The sequence below is a fragment of the Archocentrus centrarchus genome, chromosome 24, assembly GCF_007364275.1.
Source record: "Archocentrus centrarchus isolate MPI-CPG fArcCen1 chromosome 24, fArcCen1, whole genome shotgun sequence".
NCBI classification, from domain to species: Eukaryota; Metazoa; Chordata; class Actinopteri; order Cichliformes; family Cichlidae; genus Archocentrus; species Archocentrus centrarchus.
In genome coordinates, this window is record NC_044369.1 from 7,536,987 (window position 1) to 7,562,000 (window position 25,014).

The 25,014-nt window shown below is 37.9% G+C and overlaps 1 protein-coding gene across 1 annotated transcript in view; it reads left to right on the forward strand.

Annotated features, from left to right (window-relative positions):
* The window catches only part of LOC115774610 (scavenger receptor class A member 5-like), a 56,666-nt gene that overhangs the window by 21,602 nt on the left and 10,050 nt on the right, over positions 1–25,014 (forward strand). Inside the window, 2 exon segments of the mRNA XM_030721966.1 lie at positions 7,578–7,643; positions 18,176–18,364. Of these exon segments, the coding sequence (XP_030577826.1) occupies positions 7,578–7,643; positions 18,176–18,364 (255 nt within the window).

Consider the following 25,014-nt stretch of genomic DNA (forward strand, 5'->3'; position numbering starts at 1 on the left):
CACAACAAGTTTGAGGTGTTGAGTTGGCCTCCAAATTCCCACAAATTCCCCAGATCTCAATCCAGGTGAGCATCTGTGTTGGACACACAAGTCTGATCCATGGAGGCCTCACCTCGCAACTTACAGAACTTAAAGGATCTGTTGTTACCATCTTGGTGCCAAATACCACAGCACACCTTCAGGGATCTAGTCCACGCCTCGATGGGTCGGGGCTGTTTTGGCTGCAAAAGAGGGCCCAACACAATTTTGGGCAGGTGGTCATAATGTTATGTCTGATCATGTATATTATATATTTAGTGCAGGGATTTACCAGTAGTTTTTTGTGCTTCACTCTGTAAATGTTTTTACATTTTCCAAGACGTGAGAACAATGATAAACGTCACCTTTAAGATTGGACAGTGTCCATTAAGTCATTCTTTCTCTCTTGTTTGCTTTCCTTATCCTCTCTCATCATCTGTTTGAATCTACATAAACCCTGTGTTGATGTTTCCTCTCTAACATCGAGGGCTGGACAGTGCCAATGATAACAAAAACACACTCTGAGATAAACACAGCTCTGAATTAATCATAGCCGTGACTAATATGATAAGGCACTGCAGTCTATGTGTTTCTTGTATGGGAATGTCATTGTGTATGTATGCGTGCAATGTGTCTTTAGCCAACAGCTGTTGCCAATCAGAGCTGGGTTTGGCTGAAATGTCCAGTGTTAAGTCCCACAGTCCAAATGTTGGCCAGTAGCTCTCGAAACTTTGGACCAGGCTGATCTGTTGTCTCTTGCACTTAGTTATGACTCAACGCTCAAGTCTTTTGAGGCATTTTTATATATTATAGATAAATGTGCCTTTTCGTGATCACTTCATATAAATATAAATGACTGTTTTTATCCTGTTTACTAGAGTAAAGATACCTAAAGCACGAGGGGAATGAGAGAAAATCACCCAGAATATTTGGCAGTAGACGGTCATGATGGAAGATCTCCTAACAGGTCCCATTAGTTAACTGCAATGAACAGTAGCGATAGATCTCTAACTTCATTCTGTTTTCTTTGTATCAAAGCACTTGCTGCCTATTGGGTAGTGAATCAGTTAATACAATAAAGTTTCATTAAAAAAAAAAAGACTGTGATAACAGCCCACTGTGAGCTCGCTAACAGGGCAAACACTGCATTGTGATTTTAAAAGAACATTCATCTGAAACCAACTGGTGATCACAAAATTCTCAAAAAATCCCAAACTATGCACTACTACTTTATTATGTGTGCTATTATTCCACATATATTTGCATGAATTTCATTAGGACGTATCATTTCCTGGTGGACTACTTTGCTAGTAACGCTTCATTTCCTGAGAGCTGCATTGTTAGATGTATTTCTATTATAACCTGTGTGAGTTCAAAGAGTTGTGGAAAAATATTCCCAAAATTTTTGATATGGCCGACTGTCAAAGGATGAGAGGACAAGTTGACAGTGTTCCAAGGCTAACACAGAGACAGGCCTTCTTGCTGTGAGGCTACTGTGCTAACCACTGTGCCACAATACCACCACCAAAATAGTATGTCAGATATTTTACTGTACAATAGTATGCAAGGTGCTGATTATTTCCAGGGGGAGAAAATATTAGAGCGTGCGAGCCCAGCATGAATATACCACAATATACTGCAACAGCGATGCAGATCAAAGACATGCTCAGTGGTGATCGAGGCAGCTGAGATCGACTTTCAGCAACTCTTCAAATCAGGTTCAGTTCAATTCAGGTTTTAATTGTACAGTGCTGATGTGCTGGGTGAAATGTACTTGGTTACTTTACTTTTCTCAAATGAAGTTAAATTACAGTAGTAATATATAACCAAAATTTTAATTAGAATTGACCAAGATAGACTGGAAATGAGTATAACAGAGGGACAGCTGAGGTTTTGCTGTTTGGAGACAAAGTTAGAGAGGCAAGGCTGAGAAGGGTTTGTTGTTGTTGTTGTTTTTTGTGAATGAAATATGTCAAAAGTAGAGGAAATCTTTTGCTAATCACATCTTGCATTTTAATATTGTGATATGAGCCTCTTATTTGCTTGAAGTAAAAAAGAAAACATGGGAAAACTAGCTCCACAAAAATTCTGGCATTGGCTGCATCATTTGATTAAGTTAATTTTGTAGAAAGCAATACAAAACATCACACAAATAAGCACTTTACTCAGATACACACAAACGCACACATAAGTGAATAACACAAGGCTCTTCACAGATGTTTGGACATCTCCACTCTGGCGGTTTCCAACCATATGTATCTTTGCTTTCACCCATCTGTGGTACGGTTTTAGGTTTAACAGACCAGTGAAGGATGAAGACTTTGTAGAGCTTCTGGTATGAATAGGGCCTCAGCAAGACAGTCACTCAGGAGGGAGGAGGGGATACTGAAAAGCTTGTAAAAATAGCACTGGGAAGTTTCATGGTTTCCTTTATAGATGAATGGTGGGAAGAATATATAGGGAGCAAAGAAGGTGGTGGCTGTTCCTTTGGTCGTCAGCTCAGTTGTGGTTGCTGACAGTATTTTATGTTATTTCAGGGTTTTTAAAGCTTGACTTTTTTAGCCACTGAGGGACAATAAAAACCTGACAAAAGGACACCTGTGAAATGCTGTGACATCATAAAGTGGTTACTGCTAATGTGTTAGCAAACGATTCCCTGTTTACCACATAAAGCAGTCAGAAGGCAGTTTTAGCATTCATGTGGCCCTTAAAGAATGACTTATTTCAGCTCTACTTTGGTTTCCACAAACCCTTGAGGAAAACCGTTTGGGTCTTTAGATTTTTATGTTTGTTAATAAGCTGGTTTTGTCCCTCTGATCTTGTACTGTTATACCTTGATTAATCAGAGTTTTTTCATGGAAAACTACAGCTTTTTGTCTCTGTAAATTAGACTGTTTAGAATGCTGAGACTGGCAAGCACAGTTTATTTACAATCTGCTGAGCCAAAAAACTTAAAAGAGATATTAAAAAAAAAAAAAAAAAGGGACAATCATAGGTTTTTCTTTTTTTTTCAGGTTTATAGTTGGACTGAATTTGAATTTACAGAGCCAAGAAAAACACTGGAAATGCCAGTGGTTTCGTTTTTGCAGTTGTTCCACAACCAGTTTTGACAGTAAACGGTAAATGGACCAGTACTTGTATAATACTTTTCTACTCAGTTGAGTACTTAAACCACTTTCTATTACAAGTGTTCCAATCGCACACACATTTATGGAGCACTTTTATCAATGCCTAAGCACTTTTCTAACATTCACACATACAGGGGCGACTCGAGGTTCATTGTCTCGACGATACTTTGGGACGCAGACTGGAGAAGTCTGCTATTGATCCACTGGCCTTTGGATTGGTAGACAACCCGTTCAACCACCTGAAATACACAAGATTATTTCAGGGTTTTAGCCGTGCTTGCTGGGACTGTTCCACATTATAGAAGGAGGGTAATGCCACATAATTCAAATACACCATTAAACTGCAACGTAACTGCAAGTCAGTTGTTGCAACCAGGCTTGGGAACTTGTGAAGACTTTTCAGGTTTGATATGAACATCCAACATTTTAAAATTGTGACAAAAAATAAGGTAAAGCATTATAGGTCACCTTGAACAATATTAAACAATATTAAATGTCTACAGCCATGTTAGCTACATTATAACTTTGACATGCAGTGATAATGAATATGCTGATGTTCAGAATATATAGTATAGGTGTGACACTCCACCGTCTTAGTTTAGCACATTGGCATCCATATATTTCCTAATTACCACAAGATAGTAAATATACCTGAGGCTTGTTTTTTTTAATCATTATTATTATTATTAAAGGTATTTACTCATAAACCAAAATATAGATTAAGAATTGACCTGCTGTTGGCCCAAAAAAGTTATGATAGTTTATTTTGATGGTTCCCATAAATATTTTTACTAAGGCTTCAAATTACTGTACAAAAAAATTCTCCTCCTCTTAGCCTTTCCTGCCTTTCAGGACCACCAGTATACAAAATTACTCAGTTAGGGTTTAAATCAGATGCATCTGTTGTCTTTTGTGGCTCAGCAGTAGCCCACCACTGTGTTTGGGTTTTCCCTGCACTGTTATTTAGTTGTTAAGGATGTGGTCAGAACAGAGGTGACACTGACAGCTGAGGACGTCACGCGCAGGGTGTGTAACGCGTTAGGTGCCCTTCTTCAAGACTCACAGGCAGTAACACATGTGGCTGAGGACCACCACAGCTTGCACCTACACTGTGGTCAAATTAAAGGTGGGATAAGTGCCCACTAAAAGCTGATCCTCTCATGGCTTCATGACAATAACAGACTTGTGGTTTTAAACCCTCACAGCTCCGAGTTAGCAGCTGGCACTAAAACAGAAACGCTCTCCAGCTTTGGATGTCTAATTCATGGGAATTTGGAGTGAAATTATATTTTGAAATGAAAACAAATGAGAAGTAGTTGTAGCCAAGCTGCTGACTGGAGCGAGGTGTCGTGCGTAAATGTACTGAAATTTTACAAAGACCACAAATTCAAAGATTTTTACTGATGTAGTGGTTTTGCATCCCATTAACTTTTCCATCATACTAACATCTATGTTGTAATACTCCAGTAAATTACCTTTAAAAAGCTAATTTTCAATGCCTCTACTTTCTGTTTTTTAGCTCTTCTGCATTAATAATCACACAGACATCATAACCTTTAGGATTCATGTTTAAAAAGTCTTTTGCAGGTTTGACAATTTAAGAGGGATTGGCTAAAATACACAGAGGAGGAGATACAGTATGGTTGTGAGGCAAAGAAAAGGTTTCAATATTTAAAAACCTCTCAGTGGTTGAATTGCTCTCATCTCTGAGGGGTCTGGCTCATGGTCCTGTTTGTTTTTTCACCTCATTTCTGCCCCATTTTGTGCTACATTGTGGTTGGCACTGGGGATTACTCAAGCTTGGTTGCATTCAGTTCATGCATAGCTTGCTCCCCTTTTAGCTTTAAACTGGATTTTATTGGATGTTATGATACAGACAAATCTCTTTCCTTTTACACTAAAAGCTAAAGGTTTGATTTTAGTAAGATTTTTCACATGTTCCAGTTAAATAGGTCATCTTAATTTCTGTTTCTGTTATTTTGCTTCAGTCTAGCTGAAGATCACTGAACTAAAATTTTTAACTTTAGTAACACATTTTATGTTCACAATGATACATTTAGAATAGTCAGAGGTGGGAAGTAACGAAGTACAAATACTTCGTTACTGTACTTAAGTAGATTTTTTAGGTATCTGTACTTTACTTGAGTATTTATTTTTCTGAGTACTTTTTGCTTTTACTCCCTACATTTTTACACAAGTATCGGTACTTTCTACTTCTTACATTTTCAAAACAGACTCGTTACTTTTTAACACGTCAGGGAGAAGTTTGCGTTTTCGGTCAGTTCGCCGTCAGTCATCAAGCGATCTGAGCCGGAGGAATATTAACACATAAGAGACAATCGTACTGGCGTATCCTCCATCAGGTACAAAGGGATTAAAAACACAAACCCATATAATTAATGTCTCATTTATAGCGCTATAATCAGGGGTCACAGCGGGCCGGACCGAGTCCGTAAGTTATGCTCGCGGCACATAAACAGCTTAGCTAGCGCTACTGAAGAGGAGAGAGCATGAAGGGAGTAACGTGTGGCAGGTAAATGCAACGTTTTTAAATGCTCAACAAATATCAGCAAACACACAAAGTGTGTGCAGTTTGTCACACAGTGTGTCTGCTAGCTAAAAGAAGAGCTGCTGCATTTCAGGGAGAGCAAAGAGAGAGAAGTTCACTCAGAGATGGAGAAAGAGGACAGGAGAGGACGAAGAGAGGTTAGAATTAAAGGTAAGGACTGGAAAACAAACTGAAGTATGCTGACTTTGTGTAATTCAAAGATTCTATGAAAATACTGCAGTTTAGTACGTAATAAACAGGTTATCTTGTTGTACTGTATTTACAGTAAAGCTCTGTGTTGGACTGGAGCACAGTGTTTGTGTTCATGGTCAGAGTTACAGGTTACATCAGTGCAGCAGAGATGAGTTTGAATCAAAGCTGCTGATGCTGAGATTCATTCACTGTATGCTGTCAGTGTAGGGGATGGAGATCAGCTCAGATAGCTGTGAAATACTGGGTTACATCTTTGTGAGTTCAGTTCATCCACACAGAGCAGTAAACCTCAGAGCAGCAGCAGCAGGTCAGCTGATCACAGCCTGCACACCAACATCATTTACTGGAGCTACAATAGAAAGTTGTGGTTCTTCTCCCCATGCAGAGCCACTACAGCTGATCTTAGGGTTCCTCCACCTTCTGAATCCCACTGTAACCCCTGAGTATCCTCATGTTGGTGTTTAGGTGGAGACACAGTCACCCTCTACTATGGAGGACACAGAGAACAGAGCTGTGTTTAAATTCCCTTTCACAGTTTGTGATTCAAGCTGAGTACATTCATTAGGATTAAAATTTAGATGGAATAACGTTTGTGTTCTCATGTATTATTTTATATTATTACAATAATATATAATAAGGTTCAGTTAGCTTTACACAAAAATAGCAGGTAGAAACGTCCTCCAAAGAGCTACTTTTACTTTCTTACTTTGAGTAAATTTCAGAGCCTGTACTTTTTTACTTTTACTTAAGTAAAGAAGTTGAACCAGTACTTCGACTTTTACCAAAGTATTTTTTAACATAAGTACTTGTACTTCTACTTAAGTACAGAATGTCAGTACTTTTGCCACCTCTGAGAATAGTACACTGACTGGATTTACAACCCCGATTCCAAAGAACTGAGTAAATGCTGGGTAAGATGTCAATAAAAACAGAATGTAATGATTTGCAACTTTCACAAATCCACATTTTACTCACAATTGAACATACTACAATCTGTAATTGTCTGGAAACTGGGAAAACCAGTTGCTGGACTTTTGGGAATGTTTTCCTGTTCTTGTCTGATATAGGATTCTAGCTGCTCAACAGTCCCAGATCTTCTTTGTTATATTTTTGGTTTCATGATGTGGAAGAGAGGTGTGGACTGCAGGCAGGCCAGCTCAGCACCCCGATTCTTCTACTATGAAGGCATGACACAGCAAACTGTGTTCACAATGATTTCTGGAAGAGTTCCTGAGAGCATGCAGTGATTTTTTTTCATGACCGAATCGTGCTTGGTTTTGAGGAATCAATGATCGGATTTTTCAGACTTATCCTTCGCACGCGGAGATTTCTCCAGATTCTCTGAATCTTTTAATAATGAAAACTGTAGATGATGATGTAATCAAGGTCTTTGAAATTTTAGCCTGAGGAACATCATTCTCGTTCCACAATTTGCAGACACAGTTTTGGGGAAACTCTGCCTCTCTAAGATGCTCTTCTCATACCCAATCATATTACTGATCTCTAGTTAGCTTCAAAATGCTCCTCCAAATATTTCTTTTTAGTACCACTTACTTTTCCAGATTTCTCTGTACACCATGCTTATTCCTGTCCTGTGACACAAAACTCTTTCAAATAATGATTATCATCATTATCAGTTTTTCTGATGTCATGTGCTCTTTTGTCCTCAGGTGACCGAGGAGAAAGAGGTTTCAAGGGAGAGAAGGGTGACCGGGGAGAGCGAGGAGACAGAGCAGGTGAGACCTGTGAACTGAATTAATAGAACCATAAGAAAATTATGGTCGTGTCCGGTCCACAATATCTTTAGCTAATATCTTATGAAATCATTCTGCCTTTTTTGTACCAACTCAGCTCATATAAATGCTAACAACTGATCCATACAGACTTGTGTTAACCTGACTTTTAGAGTTTTACAATGCATATTTTTAAGCATGATTATACCAGTTTTACAATATTACATATATATATATATATATATATATATATATATATATATATATATATATATATATAGTTCTGCAATATATATAATATTGCAGAACTGGGAAGGTTTTATTTGGCCCCAAAATAATAACTCCCTTCATGTATTGCCAAGTCTCTCTTTTTGGTTCAGTAAATTTCATTAATGTGTTATTGGCAGCAGAAATTGCAGCTTCAAGCTTATGAGATGACCACACATGCATGCAGATAAACGACTACACAATCAGTAAAAAAGGAACTGGGAACACAGTCTGCAAAGATTCAACAGTCAAATTAAGTGTTTTATAGACTTCACTGGAGACAGACTATTAGATGTAACAGTAATCTACCCGCTAATTAGTGCCATAACAAACTGCAGCTTAAATTCCAGTGAGATTTTTTTTCCATCATCTGATCCAGCTAAGCGTCTTTTTGTTTTTTAAATTAGGCGCAGTGTGGGGGGAAAAAAAAGCTTGCTTTCTGTGATTTATATTCCTGTTATTGCTTTGGTCAATTGTAATTTAACCCCGCTCTCAGACACAAAAATCAACAAGCATGAAGCTGTGAACCTCAACCAAGGTTGAAAATTCCCTCACCATGGATCCTGAAGGATACCTGGATCCAGATTAGTTTAGCAGGACCAAAGTGTACTGAGCCGATTCGATCCCATTTTTAACCTTTTGGGGTATCTGAAGTTTGATTTGGCACCTTTGCCGCTTCTACCAACATGGAGTGCTGTTTTTGTGATGACAGATGATAGAAGAACATTTAAAATTAGTTAAATGTTGTAGCCCCAGATCCACATCATCAATATCATCACATCACATGGCTCCTTCGCGTATAACCGTTCAACACACAGTGGGAGAATAGCAAAACTTTTTCAGGAAAAAAATGACCTGGTACAATTTTTAAAGGGTGAAAATATGCTCATATTTTGGAACTCTTACAGCTGGAAATCTTTTCTCTTAACTCTAATTCAGTCCAGTATACCACCCAATATAATAAAATATTATTTTACTTTTTTTTTTTTAGCTGATGATATATTTATACAAAAACCAGCAGCACTGTATTCCTGTGGTTATCTGCTCTGCTTATGAGAACAGGGTTGGCTATATATGCGGAGATCGTTAAGTGATTTTAATCAAAGTATGTTGGTTCAAGAAGAGATCCTAAAAAATAAAATAAAAACAAAAAAAAAGTATAAATGCTTAATTATTTATTTTTGTAAGATTGTACTTTGAATGTTTAAATATATTTAAGTCAAATCTTGTGTGTCTTTCACAGTCACGGGAATGAAAATATTAGTTGAGCACCTCACATGTATCGGTGCATATGATTCAAAGCCAATAATAAATTATGAGCTGATAACTTTATGGGTTTCATGTGATGTCATGCACAGAGAGCTGAAGGTGGTTTCAAATCTCTGCTTTAGTTTTTAATGTAATCTCACAGTGTACATCAAAGGATTTGAAAAGAAGTACAGGTCCTGTGGCGGTAACCTCAAACCCGGCAGAAAACCACGAGTCAGGTAGAATGAAAAAGTCATAAATTTTTTTGGTCCCCTGCTTATATTATTCTTTCTTTGTTGCATCATCATGGCTGTTCTGCATGTGCTGAGTGATGGGGTGGTGTTCACGTCAAATCGTCCTGATCCCTCAACCACATGAATGCTGTTTCTGCCCATTTCAGAGCTGTCAAAGATCAGTTCTTTCCTCACGTCATTTACAAGACACGGACGTTTAAATTTTCGGAGAAGAAAAGGCAGGCTGAGTCCACATGCTGCTGGCTGTTAGAACTTTTAAATCATAACATCATTTGTATTTCTGTCACAAACTTTGGACGCCTGACGTGGATTGTTTTACGCTTCAAGGTAAACATTTCATACCTGTATAATTACTTTCCAGAAGAAGCAAAAATTTGAGAAGAATTAGTGGGAAAAATGAGAGTTCGTCCGCACGTATTGGGTGTTACCATAAAATAAACCTGCTGTACAGGATATTGTGTCACTGAAAGAATCAAGTGCTTTGGTTCCACAAAACATGATGATTATTTCTGCATAAAAGAGAACAAATGGAGCCCAGATTGTAGATATTTCCAGCAAACTCTTATCTGTAATCTGTGACAGATAAGATTTATTTTCAGCTGTATCTGGACAAAACTAGAGAAACAAACCTGAAGGAAAAACAAGGGAAAAGGAAAAGAACAAAAGTTAGAAAAATAATAAACACATCAATTTAGACTTGCACTAATGTTGTTTGTATATTATTTGTAAATGCAACTGCAGTTTATCCAAAGCCTACTGCTGAAAGTTGGCTGCACTGCTCACTCTTTATGCCAGCACATGTGCTAAAACACACACACACACACACACACACACACACACACACACACACACACACACACACACACACACACACACTGTCTTGTCTGTTATTTTGCCCATTTGGCTTTAATTTCTTTCTTTCTTGGTTGATTGGCTACATTTAATTAGCATTAATGACATAAAGACGTTACATAACGATCTCCTGGATAAATTGGGTTAATTACTGGGTTAATTAGGCCACATGTAAAAATGCCAAACTTTACCCAAAAAATGCCAGTGGGTTCTTGCAAATTCACAAACATCTGGGTTTAATTTCCTCTTCATCAAAAGGCTGTAAAAAAACATACTTTTCTTTAAAACCCTGAATGCACCACTCACACCATAGCTCAAATTTATTGATTTTTTTTGTCTCTATGATTTATATTTTTGTGATCAGCTGGTAGTTGGTAGTTGTTCTTTATGTCCATCTCACACATAGTGATTCATGTCCAAATACACAAAATTATTGTTTTTCATTTTTACAGGTTGAAAATCTCCACATTTAGAGGTTGTAAGGGTTGGTGGTGGAGCAAATCATTTCACTGCTCACACTAAATATTTTCATACTTTATTTATATTTTTTATTTTAATATTTTTTTATCTAAATATTTTTAAAAATGTTCAATACACTGCTGGTTAGTGTGAGGCAGGGTTTGATTTTCTGTGAAAAGTATTTTATAAATAAACTTTATACACGTACTTAGAACTGATAGCGGACAAGATGTGCGTGTACAGCTGTTCCTGATACTCTCAAACAATTGGAACTTTAATGAGCTAATGAGTGGTTCTCCTGCCTCCTCTGTATTGTGGGTAGTAAGCTCAACAATGGCACACTTCCAGCAACAAAACAAACTTTTACAATACTGTGAATTCAAATTTGTCTGAAACTAATTATCATAAATTGAAATGTCTCACTTGATTTGATTTTCAGGATAGAGGCAGTGAAAATGTCAAACACTGGCAGAGGCTAAAGTCCAACCATTTGCCTATTATAACTCCTCTGGGATGTTTTCCCAGGGCCATGTAACATATAAGAAAATGTTCCATTCATGTTGAGGTCATTGCCAACATTCGTGTAATTCTTTTCTTGAGCTGACACAGTATAGCAGACATACAATCTGGCAGTTTGACAGCACTCCAGCGTTGAGAGGTTGTTTTTACCATGCACATCAGCAGCTACATTCAACCAGACATTAATGATTTCTGACACACATGAGAAATCTGTTTTCACCTTGGGACTTAAGATCATGAAAAATCATGTAATTCTTTTAATGTGAAAATCCAGATGAAGGAAAGTTTTCATTCCTTCTCAGTGTCTGCTTCCAAGATCAAAAATGACAAAATCATTTATCAGAATATATATATTTCTGTTCTACACATTTCTCTCCTTTTTTTTTTATTTTAGGTTGATTTTTTTTTTTTTGTATTTGCTAAATCCAATTATAGACTACCAGAAAAGGAAAAAGTCAGATCCATCACAGTGTTGTTTAATTATTTGTTGTTTCTTTTACATAGTGTTACGCAAACATAGAAATGCTCATTTTAAAGATTTGTTTGACTTATTCTGCAATTTATTCAAAATCAGATGCAGTGTGAACCCTTTACAGTCTATTAAATACATTCATTAATGGCTTTTAGAGGACGTGGATTTTTGTAGAACAGAGCCAGAATTGCTCTTTCACCCTGTTTTCAAAAAGATGTTTGATATATAAGATACCAGAGTATAATTTTAAAACATCAAAATCAACAAAAAAAAAAGCAAAAAAGAAGAAATGAGAAGAGCAAAGAATGTTAAAGACAGTAACATCTGACTTTTGAAAGAAAGTGTAATGAACAGAGTTTCAGTCCCAAACACAGATAAATGGGGAGGGTTGTATCGGGAAGGACTCCCGGTGTAAAATCCTTACCAAATCAAACATGCAGATCATCGGCAATGTGATTTCCATATCAGAACAGTCAGGGCCCAGATTAAGAATGACTGCCTCCGGTGCTGCTGGCCAACAGGATACCAGTGAAAACTGTGCTACTGTTGGCTGAAAGACAAAGGAAGGGGAGAGGAAGGCATGTTCGGTGGGGAATTTGACAAGTTGGATGTCAGTTAGAAGAGAGGAATTCTGGAGTCATTTTTATGAAGCAGGACTGTGTCCCTGGGGGGAGGAAATGGTGATTGGAGTAGACTTCAGTGGACATGTAGGTGAAGGGAACAGAGGTAATGAGGAGATGTTAGGTATGATGTTGCAAGTGCTGGTAGAGAGATCAAGCTGGAAAAGATGTGCAGCAGGTGATTAAGGATAGCAATGCATTTGCACTAACGAGTAAAGAGAGTGTCTGAGAAGGTGAAAGGAGTACTTTGAGGTGCTCATGAAAGAGGAAAATGTGAGAGAGAGAGAGAGGAGGACAGACGGAGGGCAGTTAGTGAATTAGGAAGTGCAGAGAATTAGTAAGGAGGAAGTGAGGATGAAGAGTGGAAAGGCACTTGATCCAGATGACATACCTGTGGAGATATGGAGATGTCTAGGAGAGTGGACAGCAGACTTTTTTTTAACCAGATTGTTTAACACAGTCTTGGAGCGTGAGATGCCTGAGGAATGGAGAAGGAGTGTACTGATGCCAATTTTGAAGAACAATGGTGATGTGCAGAGCTGCAGTAACTACAGAGGGATAAAGCTGATGAGGTCTTTAGGATAAAAAGAGGAATGAAAGTCAGTGGAAGCAGGACAGAATACATGTGTGTAAATGAGAGGGAGGCAGGTGTAATTGTGAAGATGCAAGGAGCAGAGGTAAGGGAAGGTGGATGAATTTAAATATCTGGGTTCAACCATTCAAAGCAATGGGCAGTGCACAAAAAAGGTGAAGAAGAGTGAAGGCAGGGCAGAGCAGGTGGAGATGAGTGTCGGGTGATTTGTGACAGGAGTGAAAGCGAAGATTTACAAAAAGCAAAGAGGCAAAGTTAGAGAAACGAGGTTGAGATAGTTTGGACATGTGCTGAGGAATGATAGTGGATATATTTAGCAAAGAATGCTGAATGTGGAGCTGCCAGGCAGGAGGAAAAGAGAAAGATCACAGAGAAGATGCATGTTTCGAGGTTAGTGTGACAGAGGATAGGGTGAGATGGAGCCAGTTGATTATCTGTGGAAACCCCTAAAGGGAGAAGCTGAAAGAAGATGTTATGAACAGATGGATCTGGTTAGCTGCTGTCCTGAAGCCATGTACTCCAGTCCAGTACAGACTCTCCTGCCTGCCAGAAAAACATTAGTAATACTCCATCACTCCATGTTCTGGCCTTCATGTTGTGGTCGCAGCAGCTTCTCTGGCCTGTGAGGCTTCAACCACCTGGAAGGCCCCCAGTAGTTGAAGCTCCCTTGACTAGTTTGTGTTGAACAAAAAGAGTCATTATATCTCTCAAAGCTCATGTTAATTTCCTTACTTTTACAGAAGCAGTACATGATTTATGTCCAAATTAGATCGCCTCTGTTTTATGATGAATCACTTTGTTGGCTTTCCAAGGTGTACATGAGCTGTCAGGCTGTAGAGACAGGATACATTAAAAACCAGGGTATTGAATTTTTACTTAATTACTTATTTTGATTGCTGACTTTTCTTACTGTGAGCATGTGTGTCATCACACTTTAACATTCTGAAAAAGTCATTAGTGACATAAACTAAAGGGAAACGTATTTCAGAGGACTGTTTTCCAGCAATACCTACATTTTTTTCACATATTCTGATCCAAAATACAATTAGCGGTTATGAAATGTTGACATTTTATTACATTTAACCAAGCCCACTTTTGACATTAAATTTCACCAAACAATGTATTGCCCTTAGTTACTTTGGCTAAACCTGTCAAGCTTTCTGTTCTCATACTGCTCAAAATCCAAATGTTTTAACAGTGTGTCTTCAGTGTCAGCTTCTCATTTCTCGCCTGCAACCATTAACTTTATCATTTTGATAACTATATCTGGCATATGTTTGTTTATTAGCTACAGCCAACTGGCTAATTGAGCTAACCCTCAACAAGCTAGCATAACGTCTGGCTGATTCATTTTAAAGCAAGAGTAAAACAAAATAGTTTATACCAAAGCACACAAGCAACAGATATTAGATGTTATCCTCTAACCTATTGTTTGCATGTTGCAACTTTTACAAGTGAAACAAGGATTAGACAGATGTTTTCAGCCAATGTAATGCTCTGTCAGGGAGGACATGGTCAGGGCTGTTGAATGCCTGTTTCCAAATCCAATAAAGAGTAGCACAGAACTCTATTATTAAACTAAAAGTAGAATCTGGGATCAGATTCAATGTTTAAGTTTTAACAGGGCCTTCAAAAAAATATAAAGCACATTATTTTTCAGTTAAAATAATATTAGTCTTATAACTGTAAATGGGCTAGCTAGCCACATGTGTTAATTATCACCTTATATTTAATTATATTTTAATCCATATTTTTTTTTTTGATCCAGTTATAATTTAAAATGTTGTACCTATAGGTTTGTGGTGTTAAAACAAATTATTCCAAGCTTTTGAATATTGGAGCACTGACTCCAGTGAAAGTCACTAAGCTAAATTATTTGCATGTTTGTCTGCATGATTGGAATTAACTGGTAAACGTGAGATTAAGCAACTTTCTCCCAAGGTTTAGTCTCAGTGCTGCCTTTTTGACATTTGTGTATTCAGTTTTGGAACTTTTTCCTCTAGTGTTCTTGGTTTTAAAAAGACTAGGCCTATTACCTACTTTGAATCACCTGAACATAGCTCTTACTATGGACCTACATGTACTGTACTGCTACAAAATATGACCACATCTTAAAGCCCAGTTTTAGTTGAAAGGATAGTATTACTAGTAGATAAGCAAAACCACCTAAATAGTCTTCTGTTCAAAATCTTGCAGTGTTATTAACTGAATGTTATTCATGCATTGCCTGAGTTTTACCAAGTTTTCTGTAACATAAAGCGCATACATAATGTAATTCAGTGGAGTTCAGCTGTCCAGCTTTTCATAGACTGAAACATAAATCCCTATGAAGTTTGGTTGTATGGCTCTGATTAGTCTACATGTGCTGCCTCCAGAGCGTTTCCTCTTCTTTATCTTCTCTCCAGTTTCTCATTTTCTCCGTGGGGATTCTCGAGCTCTTTATAGGAAAGAAACCAATAAAGAGCTGAAACAGATGGACCATGAGAAAGGGATGTAAGAGGGTGATTTTTCATATCTCAGGTTTATTAAAACATGCACACAAAAATGAAAATGATGCAGCATTTTAGAGTGTAATTAGCGCACATGCATAAATTCTGTGTTGGCCCCACAACAGACTGACCAACCTATCCAGGTGAAAGTGCCCTTACTGTTAATCCTTTCATCCTGTTAACATTTCTATGTGGATTAACAGTCAGAAGAAGCTGCACAGTGTTGTCATTTCTGTTGCCGCCATCATTATAACTGTGGACACAGAAATCCATCTAAACATCCTTTCAACCTTGCTTAATTAACATCTAGTTATTCAAAGAAAATGACACATTCCACAAATTCCATTGGCTGATCTTGGTACGAGCAAATGAAAAAACTCTTTCTGAATGCTAAAGTTTTGATTTAAAGGGTCTAAGAGTATCCAAACTAGGTATAGAAATGTAATATTTTGCAGGTTGTATGGTGGGTGTCTGTTGCTTCTGTGGCTGGAGGAGATTTTTTTGAAGAAGATGTTTGTTTAAGAATATATAGGTAAACTGTGCTGTTTAGAGAAATATTGAGTAATCACAAGAAGTATTAATCAGTGTGATACTTTTTTGTCTTCATGGCAGTGACAAAAACTGATCCTGTGTGTTTGATCCGTGAACACACAGACATCTGTTTCAAGTCATTTGAATACTTGCTCAAAACTGAAGATGTGGTGCTCTAAGTGCAACTTTTTTTTTTTTCAAAGTTGCTTAAAAAAGAAAAAAAAAGCAGCAGGAGGTTGAACTAATATCTATTTTCTGATTTTAATTTGCTGGTGTTCAGGAAATAATATGATACAAATAAGTGCAGCAGATATGACAGCATAATAATACAGTAGATATTAAATTATGATGGGCTAGTGAATACAAAGTACTTGACTGTAATGAGAGTTAAATGGTACACAGTTAAAATTTATGATGGTCCAATGAGACTAATATCCTGTCTAGATAATGTGTCTGGCTTTGCTCTGCGGCACTTTGCTTTAACAGTGATGAGCAGTCCAGGACACTGTAGCTGTGAGTGTGTGTTTACCTCTCCTTCTCGTTTCCTCTCTGCCCTCTGAAAGATGATAAATCAAAACAATTATACGAGAACAGCTGCCGCATGCTTTCAGGAATACCCGATAAACTGCAGAGCCATGAGCAAGGCCTTCCAACGCTGAATCCATGAAAATGGGGCGCCCCAAGTACCGTAGAAGGTTTCATACCTTTCTAGAGGTTTACATCATTAAAGACTAAACTCACTCAAACATGTTGATCCTAAAATGTTATCCTGTGATAGCCTCCACTACAGCTTATCTGAGCCTTTAGATTTCTATTAATACTACAGGATTCTCTCTGGGGTTTTTTTTTTTTTTTCGGGGGGGGGGGGGGTCAGAAATGACCATGTGTGGACCAGAGGGGTGGGTGTAAGCGCAGATATCTGCTAGTTAGTGTTAGGTAAACACTAATAAAATATTAGAGGATTTTGCATCAAAACGAGACAGCAGCTGGCTACAGCTCCCAGTGCTGGCTTACCCCTCAGTCAAACTGCCCGGCCTAACTTTAAGCCTCACCGTTATCCGAAGATGAACTGTTTTTCGTACCATGCTATATGTTGTTTTGACTACACTGGAAAGGCATTTTAACACTGGACTCTTTGGGCATTAACTTGCTTTTGGAGTCTCCAAAACATCCATCACCACTTGATTTTACTTGATGATGATATTTGAGAGAGCAGCCATCTTTCTCTTACTACTGACAGGTTGATGGGTTTTCAAACATAGCACTTGTTCCAACCTTGTTCAAACCTTATGTTTGTCCTAAAATAGCTTGTTTCAGACCCAGGATGAACTGAAAGGGTGTCTATTTTAATATATTTATTGATTATTTTAAACAGTGAATCACGTTAAGCTACTAATAAATAAATATGTAGCTAAAATGAGCTTTTTCTATTTCCATTTCTTTTCCCATTATGTATCCTTTATTTCTTCATATATTCATTCACCTCCTCCTCTCACCTTTAACCTCTTCATTCTCTCATGTCCACTTGCAGTTTCTGTCCCTCTTTTTTCACTCACCTTTCCTCAGTATTTATAAGCAGCTGGTTGTTTTAGCCCTCTGATGAGTTGACTGGATAAACACTTACAGATGCATACTGTGAAGTTCCAAAGGAGGAAGTTATGAATTTCAAAATCCTTCTAAGATTTGCTTCACATCCGTGAGATTTTTGGCCTATTATAGGTTTTACAATCACAGAAAAAAATGTATATGCAAACAGAAATGCAAGCCTAAATTTAAAAAAGAGGGTTCACAGGAGAACATAAAAAGTTCTCAGAGTAATTTTATTTATTGTTTTTGTTGACTCAAAGTCTTTTTCTGTGGTTTATGGAAAGATTTCTTCTTCTTCAGCATGTCAAGAAAATCCAATTCATCTCAGTTTGTTTTCATATTGGTTTGATTCACAGTGCTTCATTAAACTTATAAACACTCACAATGAAAATAATCTACACAGCATGAGTCAAAAGCCATGCCAGTAAAAGAGAGTGAGGGTATTTTTGGCATAAATAATCATGACTGAATGCTTAAAAACAGTCTGCAAACACAATAGTTGATACAAAATGCCCCTGGCAATGTATTTGTGTATCTGTGTACAAAGATTGTTATTGTGTGTGTGTGTGTGTGTGTGTGTGTGTGTGTGTGTGTGTGTGTGTGTGTGTGTGTGTGTGTGTGTGTGTGTGTGTGTGTGGTTTTCAGTGGAGGAGACCTTGGTACGGTTGGTGAATGGGTCAGGTCCTCACGAAGGGCGTGTGGAGGTTTTCCATGAACGTCGCTGGGGAACCGTGTGTGACGACGTCTGGGATAAAAAGGATGGAGATGTGGTCTGCAGGATGCTGGGATATCAAGGAGCAACCGAGGTCCATAAGACTGGACGCTTCGGACACGGTATGTAATGCTGCTATTTCATTGGTGTGTTTAACTTAAAGCTGCTGCTAACCCTGCTGTCATTCAGGTCATTCAATGCTTGTGTGTGTGTCTATTCAACCTTGTATTGTGCCAAATGGTGTAATAGGTCCACTGGCCCATGATATCAGTGTTGTGTTTTGCCTCACCTTGGCATGAAAAATACACATAGGTATGAACAAGCCAGAGATTACCATGAATTAGCAACACTGGATAGATTGGCATATTCTTGGCTGTGGCTTGTGTTATTGGTGTGTGGTTGTGCACTAATAGAACCAGTTAGGCCACCACTTAGTTGTAAGTTTGTGATATTTTCTTGAAACAGTGTCTCCCAATTTTACTTCTTCCAGTCTGATATGTGTTTGTGAAGCTGTGACACAAAAATGTCCCAATTTGACAGTCTCTCAATGGCAAGAGAAATGTTCCAGAAATTCTTGAACACATTTCTAAAAGTAGGCACAGACCAACTCTAGTTAAAAAAATAAATAATTTCCATGTAAATCTATCCTTAACTTTTTCCAGTTATGCTGTTAAAAGAAAAATCAAACCCACAATATAACCTCCTTGGCAAAGGTAACATAAGCAAGATCCTTTCCTTGTTGTAGCAGCACAATCAGCCCTCAGTTTCCCAGAAGATTTTGTTCCCAGACCTGTATATTTACTTTATAATGATAAGAGAGCATAAACTGTGTGCACAGCCCATTTAAAAGTTGGGGAAGTAGTTTGCTCTTGCTTGTTGATGATCCTTTACATCAGTGGTGTGGTGTAGGAAGCCACACTGGTGTGCCGTGAGACAAGCCCAAATTTGCTTTGGGATTCTGTGACAGCCATGTGCTATTGCAATACAGAGCTAATTACGTAATTAATTTAATATTTCATTACTTTGTACAAACTCATTTCACCTAAAAACAAACAAACAAACAAACAAACAAAAAATCTGTTGATGATAACCAAGTCCATCGTCCTGGTCCATGCAGTTTTTGGAAGGTGGGAATTTGAGCCTACAACACACTGAAGGCCCCATTTGGCAGAAATACGGTTAACAAATGAAGAAACACATTACTTTCTTACGTGGGTGAAACCACCTTCGTACACATCCATTCTCAAACTTGGCCCAGTTCAAAAGAGTGCCGGAGCTGAACCAGAGGGATCAAAACTGTTGGACTGAGTTTAAGTGTCCAGTAAGAAGATGGACACGAGGTATATGTTAGTGGAGTGACTGCTAGGTTCAGCTGCTGCAATGGGCTGTCTGAAGTGCCTTCACCCTAAAATACAATCAAAAGAGGAACTGAGAGAGATGCGAATGCAGGTGTTCCTTGAATTTTTGGTTTGCCTTTTGTGTGTCTTATGCACAAAAAAAATTTGAAAGCTGGTGCTTTACATGAGCTGCAGCCTTTGATTAAAAAGAAATCACTTCAGATTTCTTCTTTGCCCTTTGTCTAAGAAAGGCGTTTTTGTTAAAATAACAACTTAAGTCAAAATATGATACTGACACAGTATCCCACAGTATACTAGCGAGTCTATTACCCAGTGGATTGTAATATCGGCGCATCACATTGTTTCTTTTCTTGCTTTATAATCAAAGTTACATTGTTGTCACGTGGTAAAGTAATGCTCACCTTTCAGGAAATATCAGATTGTGAGTTAACTGCATTCTTGGTTTCAGCTCTCTTGTTTGCATGTCAAAGTGTCTTTAACAATTCCGGGTTTGCCACCTTCAGTATGTAAGTGTGAGTGTGTGCTGGAAGCACCTTGTGAAGCATTTTGAGTCAAAGCGCCAGTATATTAATGGACCAAAACCTTATGGCATTATGCTTGTTGGTTCCTCGCATACTACGGCCAGACCCACGAAAGCATGGACTCAGTAACTGTGGGATCTGGCACCAAATCAGGCTGTTCCCATTTGCACCAGTCAACTATAACTAGAAACCAAATTGAATAAACCATTTACTTGTTGAGTCTGGTGTAATAGCCTTTCCTGAGGTTTTTAGGTCATTCCTTATAGGTCAGCAATCATTGTGTGCAATAAGGAACATCTCAATCATTGTTTTTATCCATGGTGAAATTTATTGATGGAAATTGCTCTGATTTTTACTAACTCTGCTGCTTTTTGCTTTTGAGTGGCATTACTCAGACAGCACCCTAAAATACTGTAGGGATTAATATTAAACTTTTATGGTAAAAGTCGTGTTAGCCAGATGTCGTCAAGAAAGACTCCCAGAGGTCATATCCATCTGTTTCTTTCTCCATTTTATTTAATTCAGCAGTCAGCCTTACATCATTCAGAGCATCTGTCCAGGCAGAGTTGTTACCAGTAAGTCTGGAAAATTGAGGGAAATCATGCTTTTGTTCCAGGGGACAACCTCAAGAAAACAGCACAGACTAACATCATGGTTGGATTCAATTTTAAACTATCTGGAATTCACATACATTTTCAGATGAGCCACTCACCTTTTTGATTTCTTTTGAGCCTTTCTCTTACTCATAGCATCTGTGAAGAGCTTTCAAGCTTTTAAAGCGCAGGCCCAGATTTGAAAAGAAACAACACAACAAAATGGCTTAATGAGAAAGCCATTCTTTTGCCTCCTCACTCCCAAAATGACATACAGTATGTGCGTATTTGCAGAAATGACAGGTGAGTTTTTCCAGATCTACAGCAAATCAGGCACAACTGTAAAAAAATGCATCCAATTAGCAATCCTAAGAGAAGTTAGGTTATCTCAACCCTGCCTCAACCCTGCTCCAATAAATAAGCCAATAGTTTCCATGACAATTTTCCAGCTTTGATTTTAAACAGTTTTGAGCTGGAGACCTTCTGCGTAATCTCTGAATATCCAGCTTAAATTCTGTGCACCATTTAAACTCTCAACTTTGTTTTCTGCAAAAACTAAGAACAGCCTGTGTATTTTCCAAATTTTTATTTTAACTTTGAACATTTTAAACCCTGAATATTAAAAAAAAAAAAAAAAAAAAACGTAAAACATTTTATTCAAACTCAAAAGCAATCTATGAACATTTCTCAACTCCCATGATTCTGTTAAACCTCAGCTCATTCAGTAGTGTGAACTAGTGTGAACATCAGAGTAAACACATATAGTACCGGGCCAAAGTGTGTCCAAACTGTTGCACATGGTACTGTAGCAGATGTTAAAAAATTAGTTTCCATGGTACCAGAGTGCTGTTTTCTACTTCATCCAAAATTAAGACACCAGCACACATTCTGCATGTACTTCTTCCTCCAGCTGCATGAGGTCTTGTGAAAACAATTTGCAGAAAGAACATATCAGGTTACTTTCCAGGTTTGGGACAGGTGAGGGGGTGGGGTTGTAAATAAGTACTTTGGAGCGAGATATAAGTCAGAACTATTGTCAGGTGCACTAATGGGAAAATTAACTGAGCCTGTTTTTGATTAATTCAGAGGAAACCCATGCAAGTAAGGAGAGAACTTCCAAGAGCCGCACAGAAGTGCCCTGGCCTGGATTCAAACATAGGACTCTCTTACTGTGATGCAACAGTGCTACATCAAGTCAAGCAGAAATTGAATATGAATAATTAACAGATTAATTATTAAAGTATGGTGAATAACGTCTTTACAAAAGAAAATAAATGCCAAACCTTGTGAAGTCCCTCAGTTCATCCGTGGTCTGAAACAAGATGTTTTAGCTCTTCTCCTTTGAAGTCAACGTTTTTCTGATTGGTTGCCCCTTGCAAACACAAGTCCCGAACAGCAGCCAGAGCTGTGTGCCAGAAATGACTATATTACAGGTGTCTGCTCTTACTGAGATCAGTGGCTCCACAGTGTAGTGATTCATACGTTCACCTAGTAAGCAAAAGATCCCCAGTTTGATTCCTTTGAGGCTGAGGCAGGAAGGGCATCTGGCATTAAGGGAGCAGATGAAAGTAGCTTTGCTTGTATTGATGTCATAAAGCATTTAGAGGTAGAAAAAATGTGAAAATTAGCATTTAGAGCACTCTGAAACTTGAGTTTCTGGTTCAGAGATTATTTGTACATAAATTGACTTTATTATTTGAAACCTTGGCCATGTTTAATATGAGCATTTACCACTGTAATAGTATATATGATCGTATCATAATAGTCCCCTCTAAACTCTTAAATAAAATCTAAGTAACTGAAAACATTGACTGGCTTGTCGATTTGTTGACCAAAAGCATTAAAACTTATTCTGTCTAACATCATAATCACTGAGGAAACACAAATTTCATTCCAGGGATATAAAATTGGGCCTGACTGATTAATTTCTGCACAAAGCGTTGTTCTTTTGCCTTATTCCACAAAAAAAAAAAAAAAAAAGTCTTGATTTTATTTTTCTCTGAATCTTTCTCTTGGGTGTTCCCCTGAACTCTCACGCAGTGGTTTTTGTGATTCAGCTCTTGTTTGTGTGAAGTGTCATAAAATTGGCATGTACAGATAAAACATCGGCCCGCAAACAGTGCCGCAAATGGATGTTGAGATCCAGAGTAAACGGTTTAAAGACTCATGTCCATTAAAGTAAACCCTCAGAAGGCTCAGCAGCAGAACAGCTGGAGTATCATGTACAACAACAACGGACCAACTACCGCTGCAGCCTCATGTGCTCTTTCCCCTTTGCATACCTTATTTCTGGCCAGTGCACGCCTGCATAGAGACACATGTGGTTGTGTGATGCTTCCTGCTGCTTTCAAGATGTCAAAGCTGCAGCCAGCTTCTTTGTAATGGTGCACAGAGAATTGAAGCAAGAATGTAGAAGATGCAGCTTGAATTAGAGATCTTTTTGCTGTTATTATTCAGTTATTAGCCTTTAAACATTTTGATCCTATTTAAAAGAAATATGCATCATTAACAAAATGAATATAGTCTCCCCCATGTAAACTAATCTAACTTGATTTATTCACCAAAATAAATTTTTATTGGATTTCAGTGGAGACTTCAAGCGTCCAGTATGTGTGCAATTAGTTGCAAACTGTGTGCAGGCACCGTGGGTGGGCTGAAAAACAGACATCATTTACAATAAATAATTTTATTTATAATTTGTGCTTGAATATGGCAAATAGTGAGTTGAAATAATTATTCATATTTTATTAATGTAGCCACCCACCATCAATCATCAGCTGCATTCTTCTCTCTCTGTGACAGAAAGGTGTAACCAATCTAGGAAAAGTGTAATGGTGCATATTTGTTATTCACATGAATACAGTCACACTGGAGCACCAGTAAATATTCACCCCTAACAGCCAACAGGATGAGGAAGAATACAACTGATAGTTGCAATAACATATTTTCAGAACTTATTAAGAAGTCCTGTTTTGCTCACTCTGCTCCAAGACCTCTTCTTGTTTCCCCGTTACTGTGAACATAAAGTGAAGTTCAGCTGCCTTCAAACACTGTCAGTAAGGTTGCACTGTATGTCTGATTTTTGGTGGCATTAGGAGAATCGCAACTGAGGAGTTTTTGTGCAGCGTGAAGTGATTTTTTTTTTTTGTCATCATCATGATTTGAAATATAGTTTGATTATTGAAGAATGTGATTAAATGCTTCAAATGGCTCTTACGTGCACACACGATATTTGTATAGACAATGTTTAGCCTTTTCCACTGAACTGCACACAGTTTAGAGTTTTCTTAGTTGACAACCTACATTTTTTTTTAACCTAATTCTTTCCAGCCTCCTATTTAATAATCTAGGATATTAGTAACCAGGAACATAGTGCCATAGTGATTGTTTAAAGCTTTCAAAATTATTTAATTCATAAAATAGGCAGAACTGGATAGAAACCAGTTCTCACAACCAAGTCAGCACTTTCAGGACAAACAGTACATCTTTCAAACACAAAACATGCACAGTTGTGGTCAGAAGTGTGCATACTCATCATGGGCATGAAGGTCTTGGTAATTTGAAACTTGGACACAACTGGGTGTTTGAGCTGGACAATGATCTCAAACACATCACAACTGGTTTTGGAAAGGATAAAACAAGCTTATTAACATTAATATGTACAGGGGTTGGACAATTAAACTGAAACACCTGGTTTTAGACCACAATAATTTATTAGTATGGTGTAGGGCCTCCTTTTACGGCTAATACAGCGTCAATTCGTCTGAACAATCATTCCACAATGGGAAAAAAACAGTTCAAAGAAATCAATAAAAGCCCAAATTAACAATATCATGGACATTCATGCCCAAGATGAGTGTATGTGAACTTCTGACCACAACTATATTCAGGTGTCAGTGTCATTTCCACAAGAACAACATTGGATTGACTCTGCAGTTTATATTTGTTTTAAAGACTGTAGTCAGGATGTGTTTCTGTGAAATATGAAAAAATGTAAAAGTCGTCTTTTTCTGAGCATAACTTTAATAAAGCAGAACAACATAAAACATATCAGGGGAAATGAAAGCGGAAGAGAAGCTTGGCAGACGCTCTCTCTGTTTGGACATGTTTCATTTATGCATGGTTCATCTGATCAATCTGTTTATGTCCATAGAATGCAAATGTTTCATGTTGTTCCAGCAGAAAAGTAGGAAACACGGACAGCTTGACACTGTTGTGAAAACAGCTAGAAAAAGTTGGGTTTACACATCAAACAACTGAGTGATCTGTTATTTTGATTGATCATATTGAAGGCCATTTA